Source organism: Drosophila sechellia, chromosome 2L (assembly GCF_004382195.2).
Source record: "Drosophila sechellia strain sech25 chromosome 2L, ASM438219v1, whole genome shotgun sequence".
NCBI lineage: Eukaryota > Metazoa > Arthropoda > Insecta > Diptera > Drosophilidae > Drosophila > Drosophila sechellia.
This window is the reverse complement of record NC_045949.1, coordinates 2,196,389-2,217,244: the sequence shown is the minus strand read 5'-3', so window position 1 is coordinate 2,217,244 and position 20,856 is coordinate 2,196,389. Positions and strand designations below refer to the sequence as shown.

The following is a 20,856-nucleotide window of genomic DNA, read 5'->3' as shown; positions in this document are numbered from 1 at the left end:
CTTTCACAGTTTCTTTTAACAAAAAATAAAAACAAATAATATTATATGATTTTTGTAGATATCTATGATATGAAATATAGAGAAAATTGTATGTTTTCAATCGGGATTCTGATCGATACAAATGGCCGCACAGCGAAAGTTATGACTGCTTTGTACTGCTAATTATTTAAGATAACGATAGAACATTTTCCCATTTTTCTAAAAATCACACAAATTTTATATATATTTAGATCTAAGTTCTTATGAATTGAAAATTTTATTGCGGGCTCATCAAAGTGGGACAATCCATATTTCAAGTATTATTTTGATTTGGTTTTAAAAAAAAATCGATTTTTCCGGAAATTAGAAAAGGAAATTATGTAAAAAATTCAATATATCAGATTTTTTATTATATTAAAATAATTGCACAGGTATCTAAATCGAAAATTACTTTTGCACTCCTGTTTATTTTCAGAGATATTTTGTCGCATTTTCCGAACTTAAAATTCCTTTCTATTTTAAGGACCTAAAAGATAAGAACTACAAGAAAGTATTAGCCATATTATTCCATTTAACGCGTGTCACACATTTAGATATTCATATAATTGATTTATTTTAGTGTCAGTTGCCCACAATATCCATTAACATTCCTTTGCTACCATGACAGAAGTACGAAATTTCCCATTCCACCGAGGTATACCTATAAAATAGGTCCAATCCTTTGGAGAAATCACTCGTAACTTCACCTCTAGTTGAAATGTTTGTGCAGTGGATTTTCCTGGTGTTCAGCGTCACCCTGGTTTCCTCTAAATGGACTCCGGAACGAATCGTGGGAGGTGACCAGATATCCATTTTATCAGTTCCCTGGCAGGCTTCCATTCTGTGGTTTGGAAAGCATTACTGCGGTGCAGCCATCTACAGTGAAGACATCGTCATAACGGCAGCCCACTGCCTCACCGGCTACGACTCCGAGTTCCTTTCAGTGAGAGTCGGCTCATCGTACACATTATTCGGTGGTCAGGTGGTGGGGGTATCCAGTTTCCTGTTACACGAGGACTACGGCCGGTCCTTGTCCAACGATATAGCCGTGATGAGGCTTCAGTCCAAGCTCCGGCTGGGAACTGGAGTCAGTGTCATTCCCTTGGCTGATACTTCTCCGGCCAGTGGATCTCCTGCCATCGTTTCGGGATGGGGAGCCATTGGTTACAAGAAGAAGTACCCCAAGTCCATACTGTCCGCTTCGGTGAGCATTGTGGACCACGATCAGTGTCGCAGGTCGTACGGAAGAAAAATCACCAAGGACATGATCTGTGCGGCCGCTCCAGGAAAGGATGCCTGCTCCGGCGATTCGGGAGGTCCTCTGGTCTCCGGTAACAAGCTCGTTGGGATCGTTTCCTTCGGCAAGGAGTGCGCTCATTCCAAATTCCCTGGAGTTTACGCAAACGTGGCTGAGCTAAAGCCCTGGATATTGGGCGCTATCGAAAGAATAAATAACTCAAAATAAATTAAAGTACTTAACTGTACTGGAATGTTACAACATATTTTAGCCATGTGCAGATCCTTTTTTCCTGGAGTCCAAGTTGTTGGAGACATTCAAGGAATTATAATGATTTATTCCGCACGAGGAATTTCTTATTTTTAACTATGATTTGGACCGCCGCTCTCGGAAGGGATTCATGTCGTGGAGACTCCGGCGGACCTCTCGTCTCCGGTGGCCAACTAATTGGCATTGTCTCCTACGGCAAAGGGTGCGCCAATCCCTTCTTCCCCGGAGTCTACGCCATTCATTTGTAACAATACTTAGGACATTAATATTGACATCTTAATAGATACATATTATTCTTAAAGCAAAAATTCTTTTATTTAATACCATCTTCGTATGCACTCCACTTCCTTTCCTTTCGATCCCCAAGAAGACCGTTGTGTTCTTCCCCTTTTCAAGGATTGCCTGCAAGTTAATATCCTCGCCGAATTTGGGGCAAGAAAAAGCGATTTCCGAGTCATTGGGCAATGCAAACTATGCAGTATAATCGCATGATATATGCCTAATCTCTGCTGCAAGCGCCACATCGCCGGGAAAATGGAAAACGGAGCCCGGGGAAAATACCCAGCCGCTAAGCCAGAGAGGAAGCTGCCTCTGGAGAGTCAATTCCAGCGATTAAATTAAGAATGCATAACTTGCAGGGTTAACAATGTTGCCAGGCGCTGGCTGGAGTGCAGGGAGTCCGGGGTATCGGTGGAAGGACCTCTGGAACAGGTTGCAATTGCCTTGACAGGAGCACGAACCGAGTCCCTGATTTTTATTTGCCATTCTCTTTGCAGCCATTTCTCCGCTCTTTCGCGGGAGAAAGCAAAAGGAAAGTGGGCAGCGGTGCAACTTCTGCTACTTATCTGCTTTTTTCAATTTGCGATTTGTTTGCTGCAGCCAGTGCCATTAAGACACTGGAAAAAATACTACATGAATCTCCTTTAAGCCTAAATTTTCAGTGAAAGTCAGCTTCATCTATTTAAAGTACTTAAAATGTGAATATAATACGCTTCCATGCGATAATACCACATATTCTTTGACCACATATACTAAATATTTTCCTCAGTGTACGCCTCCTGACCTCAGCGCCATTTTCCTTCCCCTCTCCCCGCTCCCATCGAGAAAGTCATGTCGGAGGCGTCCTGTTTCCGGTTCCCCTTCCTGTTTGCTTATTTGTTTGTCCTCCTGGACGTGGAACGTGCCTGGTCGGGCCTTTTATAAACATCTTGTATAACTGGCGGGCAGTTTCCCTCAGCAGCCGCCCACTTTCACTCGGCATTCTCCAAGCTTTCCCTGTATTTGTTTTGAATACAATTTCTTTTCTGCTGCGCTCTGCTTTGAGTTCGGCAAATAGTTTTCATAAATGTTGTGCTTATGGTATAATGGAGGAGCACGACGGAGGACCCAGAGGTCTGTGGTGGCCATCTCGTTTAATTTGTTCACTCGCGACTGCAGAAAACAAAAGCCAACCAGCTGAGGCCAGGACAAGTTTCCATTAAAGTGGAAGATTCCCACACCTTTTTGTGTTCCCATTTTACATCTGGGTTTATGCGGAGAAGATTGTGATATCTGAAAAACAAAACATTCAAATAATCAAAGTACCTAAAAGTATGCATATATGTAATAATAAATTAAATCATTTTTAGTGCATAATATTGCCTAGCATTTCTGGTTTCATATATTAAATACACTTTCTACCACGCTCCGCATAAGTGTGATCCAAAAAAAATGCCAGACATATAATTGAATTAATCCCTTGCCTTGTTTTGCCTTTTTTAGCTACCTCGTTTGTTTACTCCGCTCACAGAATCCCACACAGTGCTAAAAAAAAGTTATCACACATGCACTATTAGCTTACGACAGCATATTTGCGAATGTGTACGTTAACTTTTTCGACCACCAGACATTAAGCACACACATACTTACAAAACAGCGAAAAAAGGGTTAAGTCCAGGCAACAACAACAAAGATAAGGCTCCCAGCTGCATTTGTGGGCGGTTGAGCGGAAAGGGGCGTGGCTAAAGGGCAGCATGTGTCTTTATTGCCGGCTTTTAAATGTTAACAAAGTGCGTACTTTGTTGTGTGCTTAACTGGCATTAAGAGCGACTAAAGCCACACACACGAAGGCCACAATCATTAACTTGTATTTTCATACGGAGTGCAGTCCATTAAGAAAGAAACGCATTTTTAACCAACCCCGTTTAGTTACCAACTCCACATAAAAAGCACTAATTTGGAATTAACCATGCATAACATATCCTTCATGCTGCATTCCTTGCTTGAAATCGATGTTCAATTAAATATGTTTGGTTTTTATGAATATTTGTGTTTGTAAATTATTAAGTGCTATTGATATGGCCATTGCATGCCTATGAAATTAATGAATAGTCGAGCAGATGTCAAATGGTTTCTAATACTCGTTTATTAGGTTCGAGCAAACGAAACCAAAGCCAAAATCTTTCGGTTGCCAGTGAACTGAACTGAGATTGAGAACAATTTCTGGCAAGAAAACCGCACGACACACTCGACCTGTCAGCACAAACAACACACACTGTTGCCCCCCCTACAGCGTCTCAAGGATGCCCTCCCCTATGCAGGACCTCACTCGCAGGACTCGCATCTGACATGGCCATATATCGTATATTATGCATTCAATGCCAGGCAATGGCCAGAAGAATATTCAAAGCATTTAGCAACTCATTGTCCCTTTCGCCAGAAAGCAGCTACGGAAAAGCACAAGACGATGGAGTCGGGCAGAAATGTATTCATGGAGCCCCAAATTGTATAATTTAAGTTTGCACATAAAATCACACCGCAAACTTGGAAAAAGGCCCGAAAAGTAGGAGCCGCAACAACAACAGCACTCAAGTGAACTGACATAGATACGGATATGTGAATGGGGAGCTCCATGTGCCACACAATATATGTACATATATGTATAAGGCGGAGTTCCATCTATTCTGGAATGGAGCCAGTGGTCTTGTATAAAAACCATTCTGAATAGCTTAATATAAAATTTAGCAATTATTATTTTTAGAAATAAATTCATTATAGGTTTTATAAGCTAGCATTTTTAACAGGTCCTTTGGTAGCTTCTAGGTACCAAAAGTTGACGACCAGAGAGTTTTCCCAAGCGTTTTTCCACTTTTCCTATGACCTTTTCCCGTGACTTTAAGATGGCCGTCTCTATTACACAGTTGAGCACACAGGAGTGCCGGATTTCCCAGCCACTCCACCCGCACACACATCAAATTTGAATATTTTAAAGAGGAAAACGGACGCAGGACGCAGGACACGCCGACAGAAGGCACAAAGCACAAAACTTGTGTGCCATAAAAACGCTATAAAATTGCACAAATGGCATCGGCGACGTGGAGATCCAGAGATATAGGGGGTGTTATATCTGTAAGTAAAACTTTCGGCTCGATATCTGCTGACCTAAGTGCGTGTGCACATGAACTTAAGCGAGTGTGGTGTGTGGAGTGTGGAGTGTGGAGTGGGTGTCCTGCAGGTCCTTGTGCTGCTCGGATTTCCAGCAATGTAAGTCATTGTCATCGCCTTCGTATCGGACTCATTTGCCAGGACATCTCGGCTGGCGTCCTCTGCAGCCCTTTGCCATCCGCAAAATGAAACCTGATTTCGCCTTAATTTTTCCTACCTGTCTCTTTGGCTTTTTTGGGTTTTCCGGGGCGACAATCTCAACACCCAACAAGTTATGGCACTCCGAGGCTTTCACACGGTCCATTTCAGGGCGACAAATTGGTCTTCAGGCTGTCAACGCAAAAGGGTTTGTCCTCGAAGTGCTCAGCTCATAAATTTTACGGTGAATTTTTGAGGCTCCTATGCGCATCCCTTGGACATCAGTTAGTTTGGGGTCTCTAACTTACAATGAACTTGGGAGACATTCTGTGGGCCGCCTTAATTAGAATGCCATAATGGAACTGCCGGCGTCCACACACTGGGCTCATAAATAATTTATGCGCCATGAAAACGAATGTGCGCAAATTTAAATAATCAAATTCAGGGGCAAATATTGCGCCCTCGGGGATTCACACACAATCATCAATCGAAAGAAACCATTTCGGGCCAAATCGAAATCGGGCTGCCAACTATTTGGGCAAAAGGTAGAAAGGATAAATGATTTTGCATAAAATTTAAGTGAATCCATTTTCCACCTGAGATTCAACCGGGCTGTCCTTTCTTCTTCCATTTGGCTTTGCCGTCAATCTGTCAGTTTAGGATAACAATTACGATAAGTGAGTTTGGATATTTATTAAGCCAATCAACAGATTACGCCAAACTTTAATTGTCTCGGCTTGTCAGCTTTGTGCATTTGCCCGGAGATGCCTTTGTGTTTCGGAAATTGTTCTGGAATTGTGTTTCGTTTTCCGACTTTGGTATGTAAGCTTTTGAAGGGATTGCAATTTTTTCAGTATCTCTTTAAGTGGAAATATTTGCATATTTGCAGGTGCTTTTAAGTGCACTGAAATTCCCACCGAAACCGTAAGATATTTTAAAACCCAACTCTTGTGATCATACTATCACCCAGGCATTCGAAAACTTTCGTAGTTAGACTGGATTAAATTAAGAGCGAAAAGTTGCCCAACTTTCGAGCCGAATGCACCGCCACAACTCTCTAACTGCTCCCCGGGCTAAACCTCAAACTCAGCACCCACAACAACGACAACTTTAATTAAGTGAAAATTATGATGCTGTCAGGAAAATAAGGAGAAGGATCAGCACATTGGGTGGGTGGGCATTTTCGGGCGAGTGGGTGGCCGCCGGTCACACGTGGCGTATGAATAATGTAGAATCCCAACTAATTAAGCCAAGTAAATGCATTAGCAACAACCCGCCGCAGCTTCTTGTCCAAAAGCTGCAATTTTGCACAGCTTTTCGGCGCTCCAAAAGCAGCAGCAACAATTTGGGTAACATATTGTTTGTTTTAATTAAAAATTCTGTTCCAAATATGCAGCGAATCAGGGCGAAAACCAGTGTGCAGAAGGCAGTCTAAAGCATCCTGTAACTAAACCATTGAATCAAGACTTGTGGCGTCGAAAATTGGCATCTCTGCTCACCTTTTAGGTCCTGGCCCAGAGATCAATATCTGGAATATCCATTTCGGGTTTGGTGACCAATGCCATAACCAATGGAGCTGGAGGCACCGGCAATGCTCCTGCATAAGCCAAAAGACTAAAAAAGGCAAGACCCAGTATGAAAGACAGCTTCATTGTTACTACACTAAATTTTCAAGCCTCTTCAAAAATAGTTGTATTCTGTTTTGACATAAAGTTTAATGGTAACGCGATGCATCAATAATATAAGTAACTATCGTAGTAGTCGGAATCCGAATCATCATAGTAGTACGATCCTTCCTCTGATTCCTCACTTGATTCGGAGCTCTCATCTTCAGAGGAATCTTCAGATGACTCCTCAATTTCCGTGGTCTCTTGGCTGGGTGCTTCACTAGTTTCCGTCGATGAAGATGAAGGTACTATGGTCACCTCTAAAGCCTTTTCGCTGGAGCTTTCAGTCAATGTTGACAGTTCTTGGCTGGAACTCTCAGGTGCTTCACTAGTTTCCTCAGATGCTGATGATGGTGAAGTTACTGTGGGCCCCTCAGAAGTATCTTCGCTGGTGCTCACAGTCGATGGTTCACTAGTTGCCTCTGTGGATATTGATGACTTGGAAGGAAAACTTTCTGCGGTCGAAAATTTGACCACTCGTAATCCAACTTGATTCTGGGAATTTTGCGAGTTTATTTTGGGTCTGGCAGCTGCGAAGACCAGGAAAGTTACGAAGTAAAAGCAAACACGTTGAGCGCGGAACATTTTCGGTTGAATATTGCTGAAATAGTGGATAAGCCTCTCGTGCCTCGTGAGGTTTATATACCTATCTTGAAGTTTAGGCTACTAATAGGTATTCCCAGCAGACTTGCACACTCGCTAGTTGGTTTTTTCTGTGAATAGTTCGCCATAAAAATTAATTGGCTCACGTTGTTGCGAGATAAGAAGTAACTTAAAAAAATGTTTATAGAAATAGGTGTACTATTTACAAAAAATTCTCTGTAATTGAAAACGAAACGAAACATGATAATTGAAAGTAACCTACAAGCAAAGGCAAAAGGACCACTTATAAATACAAAACTTCTATTTCATCAACACATATACACATATTAACTAATATCCTACTCTTCCGTGGAGTTCTCAACATCATCTTCCCGTGGTGGCGGTTCCGTTTGCCACCTGTGGCCCATGGCATAGGGTGGCTTTGAGTAGGTCTTCACATAGAAGGTTCCGTTCTTGGGGATCGAGGGCTCCCCGCCCATCCGGAACTCTCCATCGCTCATCAGGAGAACCCAGGAGCCGTCATCGTGACGCTCGCAGCGCGGTCCCCAAAATCCCGCCGGACTCGTCAGCGACTCTATGAAGTAGTCATGGGATCTCTTATGCGAACAGCCATAGACATAGCACTTCTTCTGATTCTTCCCATAGTTGGGATAGAAGGTGGCGTGTCCCACGGGCTGCTCGAAGCCAAAGCTAACGCTGGTTTGAATGGACTCCACGTAGGAGGCGTCACTAGCATCGATTCGGTACTCGTCGCTCTTCTCCCGGAACTGTGGACCTGCCGGATCCAAGGCGTATATGGTGTTGAATCGATATGGCATTATCTGCTTGCCAGCACTGCCGGCGATCTGCGCTCCCAACGAGTGTCCAATGACGTAGACGTCGTCGTAGTGCATGTTCGCCTCCTGGTTCAGATAGCGCACCAGTTCCGCCAGCAGGGCTCCCATGTCCTCCACCGTCTTGGCCACCTCGTAATAGTTCACGTTCGTGGAAGTCTTGCTCCAGTCACATACGATCACATTGAAGTCTTCATAGGCGGCGGGCTCTCCATTGGGTCCCGGATTGGTCAGGCTGAGGTAGGCGTTTTTAACCTTCCTTATGTGGGAACCCTTGCTCTGACTCATCCAGCCATGAATAACAATCCTAAAAATAAGCAGTCAGGAAAGTCAATATAAAATATTAACATTACTCTGACTAAATGTAAACATAACTAAAAATTTAAGACTGAACAAAATACACAGATTTCGATTCATGTACATATGATAAAAACTTCGCTTGATATCTTATCTTTTAATGCAAAATTGGTGTATTGCCTGGCGTATTTGGTGTAAATTTGTACAATTTCTATCTGTTAGCTATTATAGTTTATTAACTTTTAATTAGCAACAAATCAAGTGTCAGGCCAATGGCAATGACTCAATGGCGATAATTCAAACGAAAGCTCAACCAAAAAATGTAAATATATAAAGCAGAGAAACCTGTTTTCGTGTTAGTCGCGAAATATCAAAATTAAATTATTTGGTGAGAGAATTTAGCAAATATTTGTTTTGGTTCTATTCATTAGATTGTTGTTTTGCTCTCACATTAATTTCTGGGGCTTAGTGGTAGTAGGAATACTAAATACACTGCCAATTGTTGTGAGCTAAAAGGTTTGTACAGCTTTTAGCCATTATCTCGCCGTTTAGTGTAATGAATTGATTGTTGCACACTCACTTCGCTGAAAAGTTCCCCATTCGATCGGGGCTTTAATCTTCCCGGAAATCCCCCTTACCTTGTTTGATGACGTGCATCGAAGCCCGAGTTCCTCAGGTTTTCCACATCGCCCACGAACAGTTCCCTTCCGCAGTCCGCGAAGTCCCGCTTGAAGAGTATGAACTGCAATTTGCCCCTCGAACTGGTGAAGGGTATGAGATGCTTGAAGAACTTCTTCCAGAACGAGGGATCCACCCCCAAGGTCTTCTTCTTCACCAGCGTGTAGTTGCAGGTGGCATTGGGATCGAGTTCGGTTTTCTCCGAGCTGCTGGCTGGAAAGCAAAGTGAAATTCTTTAAAGACGATATAGGAAACAGTTATTCTTTTAGTGTTTGCAAACAAACTATATCAATCAATTGAATTTCTACACAGATCTGTGATAAGACCTTGAAATGTGTGATATTACCCACCAAGTACGAGGGCCGCAAATGCCAAAAGCACCGCACTCATGATGCTAATCCGTCCCAGCTGCGAGATCATGGCTGTTCCAAGATATCTCCCTCGGGGCTTCTGACCGATCGAGTGATCGAGTAGTGCGTCCGATGACCGATCTCCACTGTTATAGATTTCGCACGCCGGCCGAATGAGCCGCAGATCTGACCGGTCGACTGGTGCGTGCGCAACCAACTGACACAGCTCTCCGCCGATCTCTCGATGCGAGCTTCACTTTTCGAATCGGAGCGGAGAGCGAGGCGACCCCAAGTCTGCGCTCAGTGGGTTACTCACTCACTCCAGTGATAACTAATCAGCGGAGCTCGCTCAATCTCTCTCTCTCCTCATAGATCATTATACTTCCTTATAGAGAGCATCGATTAGTTTAGCAGGCTGATGATCTTGAAAAGTAGAGTTATACAGAAAAAAATAACACTACCATTCGTTTAAATCATTAAATACTCATGAACATTATAATTGTATTATGCAGTAAATATCCTTAAAAAACCAACAAATTCTTATGATTATGATCCATCCTTTCTTAACCCAGATAAGTTAATTACCCCATTAAGTTGACCTGCTGTAAAATCCAGAAAAAGGCTGCGTAATGAGTATGGTTTTCCGAATCCTGGGGCCACGTTTTTATGGCTGTTAGTCAGCGAATGATTATCGCAGATCCCGAAAATGCTCAGACCCATCGGCTAATTGCGTGGCCCTAATCACATTCGAAGCCCGCTTAATTAAGCAGCCCCGAGTGCATAATTCATTAATCCAAACTCAAATGAGGCGACAAATTTTCAGTCACTTAGCGAGTCAGTTTTTCGGCTGGCAAAGAAAATGGAAAATTGGGGTGGGGGCGAGGGCGCGGGCGGGTTTGCTTGTGGCCTTTCCTGCCTTCCACCTGCGCCACATGAAAACGTTTTAATTATGCAAATTTGGGCTGCTGCCTTGTTGATTAGAAAATCCGCGAGGGGCAAAGCGAGTTACTTGAGCCCTCGACAAGGTATGCAGTTCACCTCAGATTGGCACAAGGACCTCCAGGCATCAATCAATACGCAAACAGATCCTGGGGGGCAGGACAAACAGCCCCTCCACCACGAGACCAATAAATTTGGCCAACCACCAATTAGATGTTGGAAATTAATTGGCAATGCCTCGCGGCCAACTGAAATGGAAGAAGGATGTGGTGCAGAATTCCTGCGGCTGAGGGCGAAATTTGAATTCGGTTCCTGGAAAAGGAAAATTCAGAGACTTGGTCACAGTTTTCCATCCCGAACAAATTTACTGCACTTTGAACTCCTTGTCATGTGTCGGAAAAAGTTTTTGCCCAGCTTGGAATGGGCTTTTGCCTATATCGGAAAATTCAATAAATTCATAGGAATATGGCTTAAATAAAATGAATAGTTTTGGCAACAACAATTCAACATCCCACCTCCCTGGCTCGTCCACTTTTTCATCACTCCACCGATCAAAGTTTTGGGGCAGGGGGTGAAAAGTTTTCTGGCTAACATTTTTAAGCATAACAAAGTACGACGAGATTCCGAGAATAAATCTTGACGCCGCTTTGGGTTTAGTCAGGCGTAGCCCCAAAAAGCGCTTATTATGCGGTTCAAGGGGGCAGCAAACGGGAATGGGGGATGTTTTGTCCTGGGGACTTTTAGTTTTTAGCTCTACAACGATGACTGCAACTTTTTCTATTGACTTAATGCAGTTGGCAAGTGCAGTTGGGTCTGAACTTGGACACGGAAACTTTAAAGATTAACTGCAGGAAAGTCAGGTTTTTGGGTGAAGTACTTTCGAATTTAAGGCACAACCAAGTTAGTTTCCACACACAACTCATAGCTTTTACTTGCAGCACAATAAACAAGTTACCGATTTCGAATTCGTTTCTAATTTATAACACAAAATTGCCAGGGTTTGATTTAAAGGATCGATGGAAGTGCCAGTGAAAGGCATTCTTGGTCTTCTGGCCACTGCCGGATCGTTTTTTGCACTAGGAGCCTACTATCAGCACATCGATGTCCTGCGAAAGATTCGACGATTGGAGCAACGAAACCCACATGCCTACTTTATCAGAAGGAAACTGTACGCACTGGTAAGAAAATATATTAAGGATTAAGATAAGATATCGATTTGCGAACTCTACTCCCTTTACTATCTTATAGCTGGGAATTTTCACTGTGCGCGCAGATAGCTCCGAATTCGACGTGGATCCCAATGACTGCCACAAGCTGGGCGGGATCATGAAGTACGGATTCCCCAGCACCAACGATATCACCATAAACGAGACCTTTGACTTTGTGACCTCCTTCGATCGAAGAAACTCTGCGATTCTGTGGATATGCGAGCGGGTAGATTTGTCCAATCGCGTCGTCTACGGGGATTACACATCCGTGGCCCCAGCTGGAGCATTTGGGCAGTCAGAGGCAGCCAGGGTATTTTTCCTGTCCAACATTAGGCCCTTTCTAAACAGAGGGTTCAATCTCACTGTCTGGGATCGATTGCTGCAGTACGTTCATGAGATAAGTCAACGACATGGAACCGTTTATGTCTACACCGGATCAATTTACTTGCCCCGGGAGCTGAAGTCGAACAGTTGGTTCCTGGAGTTCCAGTCGGAGGAGAGAACCATGGTGGCCGTACCCACCCATTTCTTCAAGATCCTGGTCATCGATAAGAAGTTCGAGAGCGATACCATTCCCTATGCGGAGGCCTATGTGATGCCCAACTCTCCGCTGAACAACAATGTCGAACTGAAGACGCTTCTCAGCGATGTCCGGGAAATAGAAAACGCTACTGGTCTACGGTTCTTCGAAGGACTCGATCGCAACTTTGTCAACACACAAGCATCCAATTCAATAGTCCACTCACTAAACAGTCCCTTAACCAATCCCTTAACGTTGCCGATGACCAATGCCGTAGACAGTCCCAGTGCCCTCACATCAAGTATTTCTCCAAAATAGAATATATTTATATGTTCAAGGAGACAATGATGGCCATGAGAAATCCTTTAGATAAACTATGTTTTATTTGCTTTTGAGGGGTAATTCACAGAGCCCATTTCATGGACCGAAAATGGCAGCTCCTGGGACTGGGTTTCGTCCTGGGAGTGACTGCGCTCTGTGCATCCTTCGTGGGTGGAATGTATTTTCAGCACACAGATGCCAGAAAACGCCTGCGGGAATTAATACAAACGGATCCCTATGCCTACTATCTCAGTCCCAAAATTTATGAAGTGGTAACCCATGTAAAGTAATAGAAAATAAGTTAAACTTTAAAACATTTCCCCAAACCAGTTTACTTTCTTTGAGACCAATAACGAAGCCGATCACCGGATGAAGCAGATCATGAAGTTTGGGTTCCCTGGCCTGGACGACTTGCGTCTTTATAGTGACTTCGTCCTCTCCTACGATCGCCGAAACCGAGTGGCCCACTGGGTTTGCGAGCACCTCCAGGCGGACAGCATACATCCCAATCGAGGCAGACGTGGTCGCAACCCATACCAGCCGGATTTGAGTGTTCCCTCCAACTTCCGATCGGAACTGAGCGACTATCGGAGATCTGGATTCGACCGAGGACACTTGGCAGCCGCAGGGAATCACCATCTGCAGCAGAATCACTGCGAGGAGACGTTCTTCCTAACGAATATTGCCCCACAAGTTGGACAGGGCTTCAACCGAGGCGCGTGGAACAACTTGGAACAATATGTTCGAAGTCTGGTCCACCGATTTGGATCCGTTTTCGTGTGCACTGGTCCACTATATAAGCCCAATCAAAGGGCGGGAGGTAAATGGGCCGTGGAGTACGAGATGATCGGACTGAATATGGTTGCAGTTCCGACGCACTTCTTCAAGGTGATCATGGTGGAATCAAAACTGCACCTGGGTAAACCCTATATGGAGGGCTATGTCCTTCCCAATGCTCCAATCCCAGATGGCCTGCCACTACGATCGTTTCTCTGCGACATCCGGGAGATTGAGCACTACGCAGGTCTCAAGTTCTTCGATGGTCTGAGGAGGAGTGCCCTGTTTGGCAGCAATTATCCAAGTGAATCGCGAGTTTTTCGCGAATTCAGTTAGTGGAAGAATTGAAGGAATCCCAATTGTTAAATATATATTTAACTTAAGTGCAAGCAGGCTTTCTTCTATCGACTGACATGTCGACAAATTGTTACATTACACACTTCATCAAAGAAACACTATACGAAATTATTGTAAGGCCCACTTATGTCCTTTCACGAATCAAGTGTTCATCAGTGGGCTTTATGTGCCCTTGCAGGAGTAACCGGTTTTGTGTGTGGAGCCTTTGTCCAACAAGAGGCGTCCATGAGGCAGCTGCTCCAGCAGATTCGAAGGGATCCCTATGTCTACCATCACCGTCACAAGTTATATCCCATGGTGAGCGATATGGAAAACTTCGAAATGTTTGTATGATTTCATTTCTAATACTTTCCCACAAGTTATCCACCTTTGGGACGGACCATGAGGCCCGTTTGTGGAATCGTCCTACTTCATTGGCCGACAAAATCAGGGAGCTGGTATTATCACCGATCCTCGATTTCGTTAGTGCTGTGGTGACGCGGAAAACGGATTCGGCAAACACAGCTGATCTGCTGGACCTAGTCAAGTACGGACTGCCCAGCACAGAGAACTTGTACGTCCATAAGGACTACGTGGTTTCGCAGGACCTGCACACGAACAGCGCCAGATGGATTTGTGAGCATTTCCGTGGGGATTATCAAAGGATATCGTCGGATGAAGCTGGCTATAGCACCATGAATCTCCGCTACAATGATGTGTATGTGCTGAGCTCCGGTTCGATGAGCATCTGCAAGGCGTTCAAGAGGAGAATCTGGAACGATCTGGAGAACTACGTGTCCAGCAAGGCCAAGGAGTTTGGCTCAGTGTACGCCTACACTGGACCGATTTACACGCCAACCTGTTACGAGATTGGCAAATGGACCATGAAGTATGAGGTGTTTGACTGGATTCCGATTCCAGTGCCATCCCATTTTTTTAAGGTATTGATCGTGGAGAGTGGAGTTCCGGGATCCGAACCCTTCATGGAAGCATTTATCATCGAAAACAGCCGAAGGGTTGGCGGCAAGTTGAATGACCACCGCGTCAAAGTAGGCGAAATAGAGCGTTACACAGGACTGCGATTTAACAAGATCATGCAACCCGTAGTCCACTTCGGGAAGGACTCCATTACGGTGGACACCAGGGCCTGGGCCGGCAGGTTGGAGGAAATTTCGGAGCCTTTGGTAACATTTCCTCCCGACCAGAAATTAAATCTAATATAAAACACTGAATGTAAGTTGTAATTAGGGATATTTTAATAAAATTGTAAAAATATACATAGTAGTTTTAACTTTGATTATATCTTATTCACTTATTTATTTTAACCGAACGTATTTAGTGACGTCACTGTATTCTATTGCACCACCTCACACATAACATAACTCGCAGCTGTTCGCTAACAGCAGGGCTGTTAAATTCAACATAAGTATCGAAACGGCGATGACAAGCAAAAGATAATAATCGATTGACATTCGATTTTCCACTGCCGATTACCGATAGCTTACGTGGCAAGGCAAAAAGAGCAAAAAAGATCGAATTAGGGAACTGACGTGGAAGTTCGTTTAGCTCGAAATTATTCTTGTTTTTTAACCAGCGATCGTCCGCCGCGGCCGTCGAGAGTTGAGGCCAACACTGAGTGGCCAAAATCGAGGAGTCAGTGGTCAGGAATCCGGCCGAGCAGCCCCCGAAATTGCCAAATCGCCGTGGCGAACTTTGAGCCAATCCGTGTGTGTTTTCTCTTCGTTTTCCGTGAAAGTTGTTTGTTGGCTTAGCGTCGACCCTCTCCGCTAAAACCAAGGTGATTAATCCGGGCCAGAAATGAATCCGAATATGTACGGGCCACCGCCCACGCAGTTCCAGCAGCAACCCCAGTTTGGTGCTCCTCCTCCAAATTCCGGAGGTTGGCCACCGCAGCAACAACAACTACCGCAGCAGCAGCCGCCGCAGCAACAACTGCCTCCGCAGCAGCAGCAGCAAAAACAACCACAGTACGGAGCACCACCACCAACGTCGGCGGCATCCCAGCCTTACCTCAATGGCAACTACCAGCAGCAGGTGAATAGATAGCTTTAACCATGGCAGCTTTAACAAGAATTGGAAGACAATCCCGCTGCACACGTCAAATATATGTGTATTCCCTCCGGCTTCATTCTGGCAATAGACTATTGGGCTAGTTGATAATAAGAATAGGGTTAGAATCTGAAATGAATTGCAGAATTACGTTACTCTTTTGAACCAATTGGCCACCTCGGTTTAGGTACTCCTGTGCGTATTGTTAAGTTTAGAAATTTCGGCTGATAAGCAGCTACGAGCACTTCATTCAGTAAAAGAGGTCATCCGTGATTTCATAATAGAAGAGTGAAGCTGAGCTTGTAGATAAGAAAAATTAAGTGAAATTAATAAAAAAAAACATTCTCTTTTGCAGTTGGCCACGTCGATGGGAGGTTTGAGTGTGGGTGGCGGTGTCGGTGGGGCCAATCCCCTGAAGCCACCACTCCCCCAAGGAGCTCCCGCTGCTGCGGCACCACCGCCAACCGGTTTCAATCAGTTCAACTCTAATGCGGCACCCCCTCCGACCAACAACAACAATGCTGCATTCGGTGCTCCACCACCGACGCAAGCTGGAAGTTATGTCAACGGAGCCCTACCGCCCAGCAGCACTCCACAAAGCGTGGCCAGTGGGATTAATCAGATGAGCTTGAACAGCGCCACTCTGGCGGGATTGCCGCACATGCCGCCTCCGAAAGCGGCAACGCCGGGAGCAGCACCTGTTCAGCCTCCGATTCCAGCAGCTGGATCTACTTCTCAGCCGCCTCTACCCGGACAACCGCCACTTCCCGGACAGCCACCCTTTTCCGGTCAGATTCCCACATCTCAGCCTGCCCCAAGTCCGTATGGAGTACCGAGCTCACGACCGGGTCAACCCCAGCTACCTCCTGGAGCCACTCCTCCGACTTACACGCAACCCGGATTGCCACCTCAGCAGCAGCAGCAGGGAATCCCGCCACTGCAGCAGTTAGGGATACCACAGCAGCAGGCGGGATTTCCGCCACAGCAGCCTGGACTGCCACCCCTATCACATCCCGGGTTGCCTCCGCAACCAGGAGCGCCTTACGGAGCTCCCCAACAAGGCGGATATCCAGGTGGCTTTCCAGGTCAGGCTCCCGGAGGCTTCCCTGGAGCACCTCCACCACTTCCAGGTCATCAGGCAGCTGCTCCGCCGCAATTCGGAGCTCCACAACCTGGTTATCCGGGCCAGCAGCCGGGCTATCCGCCACAACCCGGTCAGCAGCCGATGCCTGGATATCCCCCACAACCGGGACAGCAACCAGGTGGACCAGGATATCCACCTCAGCCAGGTGCCGGTTTTTCAAGTCAGCCAGGACGTCCTGGCTTTAATGTAAGTCATTATTGTTATTTGTAACAAGGTTTCAACTAATTACTTTAAAACTATTTTAGCAACCTCCCATGCCAGGAGCAGGAAATATGTATCAACAGGCTCCTCAGGCACGACGCCTGGATCCCGATCAAATGCCCAATCCAATCCAGGTGATGATTGAGAACCAGCGATTGTCTGGCGGACCGTTTGTGACCAACCAGCCAGGATTGTTGCCTCCATTGGTGACCACCAAATTCGTGGTTCACGACCAAGGCAACTCTTCACCCCGCTTCCTGCGCTCCTCGCTCTATTGCATCCCCAACACGGGTGATCTTTTGAAGACCACAGCTCTACCCCTGACACTGAATATCTCGCCGCTGGCCAAAGTTGGCGAGGGGGAAATGGAGCCACCGATAGTGAACTTCGGCGAAATGGGACCAATTCGTTGCAACAGGTGTAAGGCGTACATGTCGCCGAACATGCAGTTCGTGGATGCCGGCCGCCGATTCCAGTGCCTGATGTGCAAAGTAACTTCGGAAGGTATGGGATCTTGCACGCAATGAATGATGCCTTAATTTAATGTTTAACTATCTTGCAGTTCATCAGGGCTACTATCAGCATCTGGACCACACTGGTCAGCGTGTGGACAAGCATGAAAGACCTGAATTACTGCTGGGAACTTACGAGTTCCTGGCAACCAAGGATTACTGTCGGGTAAGTTATACATATATTCGAAAAACTACTAATAATAATGCTAGACACCAAAATGTGGTGCTTTTAAAAATAGATTTTTTTGAAAATGGAACAGTCTTTCTGAACATATTTCAATAAATATGTTGAACATGTGGCATGCTTGTTAATACTTAATGTATTTCCACAGAATGAATAATTGTCTCGGTTGTTTTTAATGATAATCATGCTTAGATTAGATACACACTGTAAACTGATTTTTAATTATCGCAAACCATTTCCTTTTGCCGCAGAACAATACTCCCCCGGAGGTTCCCGCCTTTATCTTCATCATCGACGTCTCCTACAACACCGTGAAGTCGGGACTGGTTCATCTGCTCTGTTCCCAGATCAAGAACATACTCAAGCATTTGCCTGTCGATCAGGGTCAAGACAAATCCAAGGTGCGGGTGGGCTTCATCACGTACAACAGCACCGTGCATTTCTACAATATCAAGAGCAGTCTGGCCCAGCCGCAAATGATGGTTGTGGGCGATGTCCAGGAGATGTTCATGCCGCTGCTGGATGGATTCCTGTGCCACCCAGAAGAGTCGGCTGCTGTAATCGATGCTCTGATGGAGGAGATCCCTCGTATGTTTGCCGACACCAAGGAAACCGAAACGATTTTGTACCCTGCCATTCAAGCGGGTTTGGAGGCACTGAAGGCCTCGAATGCAGCTGGAAAACTGCTGGTGTTTAACTCAACGCTACCCATCGCGGAGGCGCCTGGCAAGCTAAAGAATCGCGATGACCGGAAGCTTCTGGGAACTGATAAGGAGAAAACCGTACTCACCCCACAAACCACTGCATATAACACACTGGGCCAGGAGTGCGTCCAGCAGGGTTGCTCCGTGGACTTATTCGTGTTTAACAACGCCTACATCGACTTGGCCACGATTGGGCAGGTTTCTCGGCTGACTGGTGGCGAGGTGTTCAAGTACACCTACTTCCAGGCGGACGTGGATGGCAAGAGACTAATACAGGATATCATCAAGAATGTATCGCGACCGATCGCTTTCGACGCGGTGATGAGGGTGCGCACATCGGCGGGCATCCGACCCACGGAGTTTTATGGTCACTTCTTCATGTCCAATACAACTGATGTTGAGCTGGCCAGTATTGGTATGTAATCATGGCTCCATTTTGGTTTTATATAAGTTATTAATATACCTTTCGATTTTCAGATGCCACCAAGTCGATAAGCATTGAGATCAAGCATGACGACAAGCTGGCGCCAGAAGAGAACGTGTACCTTCAAGTCGCACTGTTGTACACCTCGTGCAGCGGCCAAAGGCGTCTGCGAGTCCTTAACCTGGCTCTGCGCGTTACAACGACGATTGCGGACGTCTTTAAGAGCTGCGACCTGGACGCGATGATGCTGTTCTTCGCCAAGCAGGCCTGCTTCAAGCTGATGGAGCACTCACCCAAGCAGGTGAAAGACAACCTAATCCATCGATCGGCGCAGATCCTGGCCTGCTATCGCAAGCACTGCACCTCGCCCACCTCCGCCGGCCAGTTGATTCTTCCCGAGTGCCTGAAGCTGCTGCCCCTGTATGCCTCGTGTTTGCTCAAAAACGATGCTATTTCCGGCGGTTCGGACATGACGCTAGATGATCGATCTTATGTTATTCAGTTTATTCTGTCCATGGACTTAAACCAATCCGTCAGCTACCTGTATCCCCGTTTCATTCCCATCCACAACGTTGTGCCCGAGGAGACAGATCTGCCGACTCCCGTTCGCTGCACGCACGAAAAGACGCAAGAGGATGGCGCCTACATCCTGGAGAATGGAGTCCACCTCTTCGTCTGGCTGGGCCAGGCATTGTCGCCTGATTTTGTGCAGTCCGTCTTCGGCGTTCAGGGTTTGCAGCAAATTGCTTTGGAGCGTTTCAGCATTGTTCCTGAAACGCCGCTGGCCAAGCGCATACACGGCATCCTAGATCAGATCATGAAGGAGCGATCGCGATACATGAGGGTGCGTATTCGCAGTGATCCAATTTATTACCTTCATGCTAATGTTTAATGAACCTAATCTTTTCTTCAGATAACCTGGTTGCGGCAGAACGACAAACTGGAGAGCGTGTTCCGACACTTCCTCGTGGAGGACCGCGGTACAGACGGTTCCGCCAGCTACGTGGATTTCCTGTGTCACATGCACAAGGAGATCAAGGATCTGCTGAGTTAGCACGCCGGCTACTCCGGCACATACAAGCCCGAGCAGCGATGGGCGGACAGCTATTCCCAAAACAGGGCTCGGATGCGTCGCCTGTCGTCCATGCGCAGTCGTCTCGGAAAATAAGAAATGCAAAGGGTTTAGGATCAGAAGCAGAAACTGGCGCTGAGAGCTGTTGCAACTTCAATTATATTTACATCAAAATACATATACATATATATTAATTAACGGCTATCATTTCGAGCGTATCAATTCTTCCATTAATTTTATTAAAGTTTTCACATTTTGCTTTGTTTTACATTATATATATATATATTTGTATGTATTTTTTGATCGGCTGCGCTAGAAACGAAACATTTGTTAAACGAGGCAACTGCTTATCAGCAAAATTAGAAGAAAATTATTCTCTTATAAAATTCCATGAATATGTTTAATTGTAATTACAAATTACTTGCAAATTTTCCACAGTTGAAAACTGCTAGTTGATATAACGGATAGTATAAGAGCACTACTTTGTCCACTTCTTTTTTGGCCTAATGTATTTTTGCAATAATTTGTGCGCTGCGCCCTGCTTTTTATCATACTTTATGTCATTGAAAGATTATTATATTATAACCTAAATGTTTCGTGTGAGAATTACTCGACTTATATGGTATATTGCCCCTTCAACTATCGAAAGAAATGCAAACACTGCAAAACAAAAACACATTTATTGAGAATGAAAAACGGAATAAAAACTTTATTAAAAAGCGAATCAATTGATTGGTAAGATTGGTAAATCGGATTGATGGGTATTACCTTTTTAACGAATTCTTTCTTTATCGGTTAATGAAGTCTCAGAATTCAGGTCCTTGTGATGTTCAAGGGTCAGGATATCGAAGAGTTAGTTGGATTGTTCTTGATCTTCAGATTTCTGCTACCATCTTAGGATGGTACATACTAAGTAACTTATGTTATTGA

At 45.2% G+C, this 20,856-nt stretch overlaps 7 protein-coding genes across 7 annotated transcripts; 5 read left to right on the top strand and 2 right to left on the bottom strand.

Moving 5' to 3' along the window:
- Positions 1-731: 731 nt before the first annotated feature.
- LOC6613068 (trypsin alpha-3) lies at positions 732-1,520 on the top strand. Its single transcript, XM_002037515.2, has one exon. The coding sequence runs from the start codon at positions 737-739 to the stop codon at positions 1,481-1,483; it is 747 nt and encodes a 248-aa protein (XP_002037551.1). The 5' UTR covers positions 732-736; the 3' UTR covers positions 1,484-1,520.
- A 5,233-nt stretch (positions 1,521-6,753) lies between these two features.
- On the bottom strand, positions 6,754-7,458 carry LOC6613067 (lisH domain-containing protein C1711.05). Its single transcript, XM_032726456.1, has one exon. The coding sequence runs from the start codon at positions 7,336-7,338 to the stop codon at positions 6,820-6,822; it is 519 nt and encodes a 172-aa protein (XP_032582347.1). The 5' UTR covers positions 7,339-7,458; the 3' UTR covers positions 6,754-6,819.
- A 94-nt stretch (positions 7,459-7,552) lies between these two features.
- Positions 7,553-9,759, bottom strand: LOC6613066 (phospholipase A1 VesT1.02). The gene is made up of 4 exons (XM_032726447.1): positions 9,692-9,759; positions 9,515-9,650; positions 9,125-9,377; positions 7,553-8,496 (listed from the first exon to the last, which is right to left on the bottom strand). Exons 2-4 carry the CDS (start codon positions 9,582-9,584, stop codon positions 7,695-7,697), a joined length of 1,125 nt encoding a protein of 374 aa, XP_032582338.1. The 5' UTR covers positions 9,585-9,650; positions 9,692-9,759; the 3' UTR covers positions 7,553-7,694.
- Positions 9,760-11,356: 1,597 nt separating this feature from the next.
- LOC6613065 (endonuclease G, mitochondrial) lies at positions 11,357-12,549 on the top strand. The gene is made up of 2 exons (XM_002037512.2): positions 11,357-11,631; positions 11,702-12,549. The coding sequence occupies exons 1-2, from the start codon at positions 11,470-11,472 to the stop codon at positions 12,497-12,499; spliced, it is 960 nt and encodes a 319-aa protein (XP_002037548.2). The 5' UTR covers positions 11,357-11,469; the 3' UTR covers positions 12,500-12,549.
- On the top strand, positions 12,513-13,631 carry LOC6613064 (endonuclease G, mitochondrial). The gene is made up of 2 exons (XM_002037511.2): positions 12,513-12,774; positions 12,833-13,631. The coding sequence occupies exons 1-2, from the start codon at positions 12,601-12,603 to the stop codon at positions 13,613-13,615; spliced, it is 957 nt and encodes a 318-aa protein (XP_002037547.2). The 5' UTR covers positions 12,513-12,600; the 3' UTR covers positions 13,616-13,631.
- Positions 13,632-13,679: 48 nt separating this feature from the next.
- LOC6613063 (endonuclease G, mitochondrial) lies at positions 13,680-14,892 on the top strand. The gene is made up of 2 exons (XM_002037510.2): positions 13,680-13,933; positions 13,996-14,892. Exons 1-2 carry the CDS (start codon positions 13,763-13,765, stop codon positions 14,836-14,838), a joined length of 1,014 nt encoding a protein of 337 aa, XP_002037546.1. The 5' UTR covers positions 13,680-13,762; the 3' UTR covers positions 14,839-14,892.
- A 240-nt stretch (positions 14,893-15,132) lies between these two features.
- LOC6613062 (protein transport protein Sec24C) lies at positions 15,133-20,650 on the top strand. The gene is made up of 7 exons (XM_002037509.2): positions 15,133-15,670; positions 16,041-17,015; positions 17,075-17,534; positions 17,593-17,708; positions 17,978-18,845; positions 18,908-19,698; positions 19,768-20,650. The coding sequence occupies exons 1-7, from the start codon at positions 15,434-15,436 to the stop codon at positions 19,906-19,908; spliced, it is 3,588 nt and encodes a 1,195-aa protein (XP_002037545.2). The 5' UTR covers positions 15,133-15,433; the 3' UTR covers positions 19,909-20,650.
- The last annotated feature ends 206 nt before the right edge of the window (positions 20,651-20,856 follow it).

Coding starts and splice junctions, on each gene's coding strand:
- LOC6613068 (XM_002037515.2), top strand. CDS start 737: ATGTTTGTGCAGTGGATTTTCCTGGTGTTCAGCGTCACCCTGGTTTCC.
- LOC6613067 (XM_032726456.1), bottom strand. CDS start 7,338: ATGTTCCGCGCTCAACGTGTTTGCTTTTACTTCGTAACTTTCCTGGTC.
- LOC6613066 (XM_032726447.1), bottom strand. CDS start 9,584: ATGATCTCGCAGCTGGGACGGATTAGCATCATGAGTGCGGTGCTTTTG. Junction 9,378..9,514: donor ATTTGCGGCCCTCGTACTTG/GTGGGTAATATC, acceptor TTTGCTTTCCAG/CCAGCAGCTCGGAGAAAACC. Junction 8,497..9,124: donor GATGCACGTCATCAAACAAG/GTAAGGGGGATT, acceptor GCTTATTTTTAG/GATTGTTATTCATGGCTGGA.
- LOC6613065 (XM_002037512.2), top strand. CDS start 11,470: ATGGAAGTGCCAGTGAAAGGCATTCTTGGTCTTCTGGCCACTGCCGGA. Junction 11,632..11,701: donor GAAGGAAACTGTACGCACTG/GTAAGAAAATAT, acceptor ACTATCTTATAG/CTGGGAATTTTCACTGTGCG.
- LOC6613064 (XM_002037511.2), top strand. CDS start 12,601: ATGGACCGAAAATGGCAGCTCCTGGGACTGGGTTTCGTCCTGGGAGTG. Junction 12,775..12,832: donor GTCCCAAAATTTATGAAGTG/GTAACCCATGTA, acceptor TCCCCAAACCAG/TTTACTTTCTTTGAGACCAA.
- LOC6613063 (XM_002037510.2), top strand. CDS start 13,763: ATGTCCTTTCACGAATCAAGTGTTCATCAGTGGGCTTTATGTGCCCTT. Junction 13,934..13,995: donor GTCACAAGTTATATCCCATG/GTGAGCGATATG, acceptor CTTTCCCACAAG/TTATCCACCTTTGGGACGGA.
- LOC6613062 (XM_002037509.2), top strand. CDS start 15,434: ATGAATCCGAATATGTACGGGCCACCGCCCACGCAGTTCCAGCAGCAA. Junction 15,671..16,040: donor ATGGCAACTACCAGCAGCAG/GTGAATAGATAG, acceptor TCTCTTTTGCAG/TTGGCCACGTCGATGGGAGG. Junction 17,709..17,977: donor CAACCAAGGATTACTGTCGG/GTAAGTTATACA, acceptor CTTTTGCCGCAG/AACAATACTCCCCCGGAGGT.